The sequence below is a fragment of the Pygoscelis adeliae genome, unplaced genomic scaffold (assembly GCF_000699105.1).
Source record: "Pygoscelis adeliae isolate BGI_AS28 unplaced genomic scaffold, ASM69910v1 Scaffold469, whole genome shotgun sequence".
NCBI lineage: Eukaryota > Metazoa > Chordata > Aves > Sphenisciformes > Spheniscidae > Pygoscelis > Pygoscelis adeliae.
The window spans coordinates 53334-60637 of record NW_008825434.1 but is presented as its reverse complement, the minus strand read 5'-3'; the positions used below and the strand labels follow the sequence as shown (position 1 = coordinate 60637).

General features: G+C 51.3%; 1 protein-coding gene across 1 annotated transcript in view; it reads right to left on the bottom strand.

The window, feature by feature from the left end:
• LSS (lanosterol synthase (2,3-oxidosqualene-lanosterol cyclase)) overlaps positions 1–299 on the bottom strand; it is an 11042-nt gene extending 10743 nt beyond the window's left edge. Inside the window, 1 exon segment of the mRNA XM_009331129.1 lies at positions 289–299. Coding sequence (XP_009329404.1) covers positions 289–299 — 11 coding nt within the window.
• Between the last annotated feature and the right edge of the window lie 7005 nt (positions 300–7304).

Sequence of the window (7304 nt, the reverse complement as noted above, 5' to 3'; positions counted from 1 at the left end):
AGCCGTAGCAGAGAAAGCCGCCGTTGTGAGAAAAAAAATAACTGGGCAGTCAGCAGGAGAGCCAGCCTGGTGGCATTGCTTGTGCTGCTGCTCTCATCCACAGTAAAGGCAATGAATTGTGACCCACAGCTGGATAGGCACGGTCAGAGCTGGGCTGGGGGCCCCAACACCTGCCTCAAGGCACCCCACAGCCAGGGCCAGGTGTGTGGGAACGATGGAGCCTTCCTTTTCCCTGTGGGCCCTGTCCCAGGGCTGCAGCACCCTCTGGGGCAGAGATTTTTCATGTACCCATTGTCCATGTCGCGGTCATGTGGGTGGCGTTGCTCAGAAGTCCTCTGCCAGCCCCAGCAGCCACCACGGGCACTAAATGCACTTTTCTTTAAACCAAAGAGTTGCAAGTTTCCCTTTCCACCAGAGGCTCCCTTGCAGGCTGGTGCACAGACCCAACAGAGGTGATGCTTTGTGGGGGCTGGCGGGCAGCCTGGCAGGGAAGGGGGATCTGGAGGGGAGCAGGTGACAAGCAGCAAGAGCAGCAGCTTGTGGTGGTGCTGGACAAGTGGGTTGTTGATAAAGATGTACACGCACCCAATGGAGTGAGCGTTGATGGCGTTTCACGGCCTAGCAGTGGTGGTTCCCCCTGAGGACCGGTGGCCCTGGGCCATGAGCCCGGGCTCAGCTCCACAGGCATCGCCCTTGGATGCAGCGGCCCCAGCTGCACAACCAGCTCCGATGCCCATCCCTAGGGTGTGCCATGGTGTTGCTGCCCCTGGCTCTGCGGGGATGTGCTGCTGCATCTGTCCCCACGGGAATCCCTCTCCTTGCAGCACCTCCTGTCAGGGTGGATGTCATCCCCCTGCCAACAGCTGGGACCTGGCTCCTCTGCCCCGCGTGTCTGCCCTGGGCACAGAGACCACACTCACTTCCCGAGGAGTGCCACCTGCTCGCAGACCCCGACAGCTGCCCTGTCTCTTTGGGTGACAGCACCAACCCCAAAAGTGACTGTCCCCATCTCTGTGCACCCCCAAAGCCTGGGCATGTGGTTTCTGTTGTTAATGGAAATTATAAACCAACTCTGGCTGAGCCTGGGTGCCCAGCCCACGTCCTCATGGACCATGAGGGGCTGGGGACATCATGTCTCAGTGCAGCGCCAGCCATGGGGATGGTGCACCCTGGCCCATCGGCGCCCATGCTCCCACTGCCCCCGTGCTCCCTGTCTGCCCTGTGGCCCCACCAGGCGCTGCTGCCTTGGGGAGTCACTTTCGCTCACTGAACCTGCAGAAGAGCTCCCAGCAGAGGCGATGCTGGCAGCACCCTCTGAAAGCACCGCCGCCAGCAGCACCCCCAATTGCCATCCTTGGCATGGCTCTCCCAGGGTGGTGGGCACCCACTAAATACCGGGGCCCTGCCCAGGCAAGGAGGGGTGCGGCAGGCAGGGGTGACACCCGTAAAACTTTTTGTTATGCTTTACGGGTGCTGTAACCATGGGGCTACAGGAGAACAGACATGTGGCACATCCTGTCACGGGCACAAGGGTCTGCCAGCCCTTATAAAAACACTGTCAGGGTTGGGGTGAGGATGGGTGGTGGCTTCACCTCTGGTATCAGGTGATGGGGTGAGCCAAGCATCCCCACTGTGAACCCTGCCTTGGTGCCCCCAGCATGGGTGGTGTCAGGGTGTTGGGGTGGGGGGTCACCTTCCCGCAGGCACTGCCATGGAATAGTGATCCATAAGGTTTATGAGGAAGTGGCAGAGCTCCTCCTGTCCTGTCCTGTCCTGGTGACGTACCCCCATCTCTCTGCTAACAGCCCCAGTGCTGCCCCACGTTTGGCAGCACTCCCTTCCCAGGCCAGTGAGCAAGTGGGTTTTAGCCCTTCAAAACACCTCGGCTCAGAAGGGCTCCCTGAATGGAGGTACGAACTCCATCAGGCACACAGGTGGTTGGGAAGGGGCTAGCACCCTGCCGTGAGCCAGAGAAACCCGGCAGGAGTCTGGGGAGGCACGTGAGGAGCCAGGGAGCCCCTCGGGGACAGATGGACACCTGGGGTTGCATTGCTGGCAGAAGCATGCAGCCCAGGGATGTCAGGGACTGCTTTGCAGGAGGCAGGCCTGAGCTGGGCTGCAAATGGGATTTTGTGGGACAGAAACATGCCTGGCTGGCAGACTCTCCCAGCACAGTCTGGGGCCCTACAGCCGCATCCCAGAGCTGCAGGGACATGGACTTAAAGTGCACATCCTCAGCACAGATGAATTCCCCTTTCCTTTCCTCCTGCAGACATCGGGTTTTTTACCATTTCTGTCTCTCCAAGGAAATGTACTGTTTTTATAACACATGCTATAAATCCTGCTCTGGGAAGAACGCGTGTGAGCCAGAGATGCTTTACTTGCTGCTATTGTGTGTTGGAAGGGCTGGGTGGGAATTTAATATGTACTTGTTTAAATGTAGTGATAAAATTTCTTCCTGCTGCCTTTCAGAGTGACCTGGCTTCCCTCCCACTGCAGAGGCGACACCAGATCAAGCTAAGTCAGTGGAAAGTTCAGGTGGAAAAGCCCAAATTCATGGCTGTAAATACTTGTAATCAAAATTCAACCTTGACTCTAAGGCCTTGGAGGCAGGGACCACCTCCATGTCTGTGTGCTGCCTGGCACAGCAGTCCCTGGGGGCCTCAGGGAGCATGGGAGGCCCAGGAATAAAAGGGCTACTCCCAAATGTGGCACCCATCAGCACCCCAGGACAGAAACATGCCTGTGAATTAATACTTGTTGTATTCACACACTACAAGTTGAATTTAAAATGCTCCTTTGCTAGCAAATAGCTCTTCACTCATGTCCAGCATAACCTCAGGGATTATTTGGAGAGGATACAGTAATTTATTTGGGAATTATAGAATTAGTTTGGTATTTATTTTATAGACTAGGCTTAGGTCACACACAGGTTCAGCCCTGGCTGTGTTCATAACAGCAGAATTTTGTCTGAACAACTAACGGTGCTGGAGTCCTCCCAGGGGGTGTCACGGCATGAGGATAACATCTTTTGACTTGTGCCTCATACTGCTGGTCCTCACTAGGGAGAGCTATGTTGCTTCTTTTGCACAGTTTAAATGGACAAAGGGAGCTGTAGAAGTTCACTGATATGGGTCTTGTATTTGGAGCTTAATAGCCTGTTGTTTATTTTTGATTTAAGAAAAAAAAATTGTCATAATGAATCTGCCTGCGATGAGCTTCATGTAAATATCTCCAATTCCTTGCGGATGCCAAAATCTTCAGATAATTTATGGTAATATTTGCCTAAAGGCAGTGATGGAAGATGAACCACTTGGTTTTATTCTTCTGTCTCTATACAACCTGCCTGTCTTAGAAATTCTGTTTTAGTTATGAAACTTTTATTTTTAATAATTGCCAAACTCCTGTTACCTCAGCATTATTTTTATACTAGTTTTTATATGTCTGAGGTTTAGACCACAGTTGACAGGGTAATGCTCTGTTCCTGTTGTTTGTGGGCGCTCTGCTTGCTGGAGACGTTAGAAGCTGAAAGTGTTCCCCTGAGAAAGGGATGCTGTCAGCTCATAAAAGCAAACGCCACAACTTTCCCTGTTTTATTACAGTCCAGCACATGAGACTCAGTTCACAAGGTCTTATCTGCCAACTGCTATTTGTTATGCTGCTAGAGTAAAAATTGCAAAGGTACTTTAAAGCCATGGGATATCATCTAGTTTGTATTAAAAGGGATCTGATCAAAGGGATTTTACAAAACATGGTCTAAATATGTCCGCCTCTGCTTTGAGAGAAAATAGACCTGAAATGGTCACTGCTTCAGCAGAAATGTTTTAAGCAGAAACACAGGTGTTTTAGAAGCATCTAAAAAACCCCCATGGTTTCCTCTGTCCCTGTTAAGGTAACTTGGCTCCATGCAGCAAAAGGTGTGAGCCTTCAGCACCCTGCTCCACCAGCAAACCTGTGGCCCTCTCCCACTGGGGCTGCTATCTGTACCAGGGGCCGAAGAGACACTCCGGATCAATGCTGTAATGCATCTTGGCGCAGGTTTGATGGAGAACATATTCATCTATCTTTTTAACGAACTTAAGAGTAGTCTCTTGTTGTTTCAGCTGAATTTAGCCAGGAACTGACCTAAGCTCAAGGCCATGTTTCAGACAAGGTAAGAGCATCCCAGTGCTTTAAACTCCTGAGAATTTGCTGCAGTGGCAGCAGCACTATTTGGTGTTTTCTTAAGGGGTCACAAAAACTGCCAAGATGACAGCACCTGGTGGGCCAGCAGCAAGGTTCAGAGCTGCTCCTCTGCAACCCTAGTGCATGGTTGCACTGGGAGGACAGTGGGGGAACAAAAGGATTGGGGGAAATGGCAGTTAGCCAGACCCCAGAGCCCAGGATTTATGAGATGAAGGTGGATGTAAAGCTACCTTTGCCTGTGGTTCCCGAGAGGGAGGCACCATCTTAACCTTGCGAGTGTGATCTGTGGGGGCAAAAAAGACCCACTGCTCATCCCATGGAGCCTGCCCAGTCTCTCCTTGTCCTCACGCGGAGGCAGAGGTGACATTTGCACAGGGCTGGCAGAGATGGTGCAGGGCCCAGCGGGTCCCTCCTGGGGCAGACACAACGCCTTGGGCCCCCTGGGCCTATGTGCAGGGCACTAAATCGGGCCCATCATCTCCCTCCAACAACTTCAACAAGCACCAGCCCAATTCCCAGATGTGTCTTGGTGTTTCTGTTTCTAGGTATCATTTGAGGCTTCCCATGAGGACTCTAGCTCATCTCTGGCTGCTGTGTTTGTGGGTTCAGAAAACGGACACAGCGACCATGGCACAGAGCCGGGGAACTTGCTCTCTGCAACGCTGCTCTGTGTGCTGGGACTGCGAGCACAGCCCTGTGGAGGCAGAAGCAGCTTCTTCCCCCTCCCACCCAAATTCCTCTGCTTTCATTACTTTTTTCTTGCAGTTCAATGACCGCTGGCCTTTGTCTCGTGGTCTGGCAGAGCCTGGTGCCACACACACCAGAGAGACAAAGAAATACACTGGCTTTTCTCCCTGAGCCTGCTATGAAGAGCCCACATTGTGTTTTACTGGGGAGGGGGAGAGAGGCAGAGGGCTGAAGTGTTTTGCTCGGCCTTGGGCTCTGTAAAACCCTCTGTTTCTTTAAACACATCAGCCCAAAGCTCTGGCAAGGAAGCGGTGACCCTGAGGAAAGGAGCCCCAGGGTTACACTCTCCTGTTTGAAGATCAGGACCATGAATTTTAAAATAATGGAAGCAGCTCTTTGGGCAGCACTAAAAGCACAGCCAGCTCTCAGCCCCACACCCATGCCCAGACCTCCTGGACTTTCACAGGCTCGGTCAGGGACAACCCAGGCCAGGAGAGCAGTGTTTGCTAGGATATGAGCCTGGACAAGGATCAGGGAAGTCGCCTGGAGCTGCTCATCAGCAGAGGCAGAAAGGGCCAAGGTTTCTGGTGTTCACACCTGATACTGCTGCTCCTTCCCACCCTATCAGCCAGTACAGCAGACCATTCCAGATCATTCCCTGTAAAATACAGAAGTCAGAATGATTTGGGGTGAAATGGACAGTAAGAATAAGCAGGAAAGAGAATTTCAAGACTGTTCAGGATTTGATCTGCCAAATGCTAATTTTTCTGTTCCATTTTAAGAAAAGGTCACTTTCAAGAGTGACATCAGAAAATGGTTTAACAAAGCCAAGCTAGGACCTTGTCTCTGACTAGAAATGGTGTGCTTTGATGCATTTCTTGGCTAATCACTGAACTAAGATACCTACCAGATCAAATTGCTATCGATGGAGAAAAATACTGTTTCTTTCATGGAGAAAACTACTGTTTCTTGCCTGCTGACAGAGAGCCCCATTTATAGCCAGCTCTTAAGTGAATGCAAATATCCTTGGAAAAAATCGAATACTGCAAGATTGTTGACAAACTATCTCCACACTAGAAACACCACTGCCTAAAAGCATGCCCCCTATCCCTGCCAGTCCTACGAGAGAGCACAGATAACTGTGCACTGCAGTTCGCAGTGCCATAAATGCGAGAATTTCAGTGGTCAGGTCTACATTTAGACTCAACATACTCAAGCTTAACACTGGGGAAATAAATTTTTCCCATACCTGTGTTTGAAGCTGTTACAAAAGCTTTCAAGAGCTGATGTAAGGAAATGATCAACATGGATGGGTTTCTTTCACACCAGTATGTGAAAAACTGTTAAGTAACATGGTAGGTATTGTCTCAGTGGTCACATCCATGGTAGCTTTGAGGAACACAGGAACTGCCAGGGACTGTGTTTGTCCAGCAACCCAGTCTTGCCTCTTCAACAGGACATTTTTGAAGATGTCCAGACCTTCATCCTACCCCACAAGCATACGTATAAGGCTCTTATACTCCTCACATTTCTCCACAGGAGCTGACCATGGTAATAAAATGACACCTTCTGGGCTCTCCATCATGAGCATTGCTAAACTGTCTTCCTGGTAACAGTGGTGACTTGTTCTGAGTTGCACTGAGTCTGAAATTCAAAAAAGGCCTAAGACATAAAGAAATTATTGATCCCGTGCTGCAGTGAAAAAGGTGTAAATGGAAACATATCACATCAGTAATAGCAGACAGCTTCAACTTTGGCTCATCCCATCTTATTCTTGGGAAACAGCGTGGCTAGGCAATAAAACACAGTGAAAACCTGCTTTCTTCAGCATGTTCTCTGTGTTTATCAACCACCGCTTGTACTGTGCCACCAGGACGAAAGACGCTGCTTGCTGCTCTTGCTGCTTGTCACCTGCTCCCCTCCAGATCCCCCTTCCCTGCCAGGCTGCCCGCCAGCCCCCACAAAGCATCACCTCTGTTGGGTCTGTGCACCAGCCTGCAAGGGAGCCTCTGGTGGAAAGGGAAACTTGCAACTCTTTGGTTTAAAGAAAAGTGCATTTAGTGCCCGTGGTGGCTGCTGGGGCTGGCAGAGGACTTCTGAGCAACGCCACCCACATGACCGCGACATGGACAATGGGTACATGAAAAATCTCTGCCCCAGAGGGTGCTGCAGCCCTGGGACAGGGCCCACAGGGAAAAGGAAGGCTCCATCGTTCCCACACACCTGGCCCTGGCTGTGGGGTGCCTTGAGGCAGGTGTTGGGGCCCCCAGCCCAGCTCTGACCGTGCCTATCCAGCTGTGGGTCACAATTCATTGCCTTTACTGTGGATGAGAGCAGCAGCACAAGCAATGCCACCAGGCTGGCTCTCCTGCTGACTGCCCAGTTATTTTTTTTCTCACAACGGCGGGCTTTTCTTTCACCGCCCCCCCCCT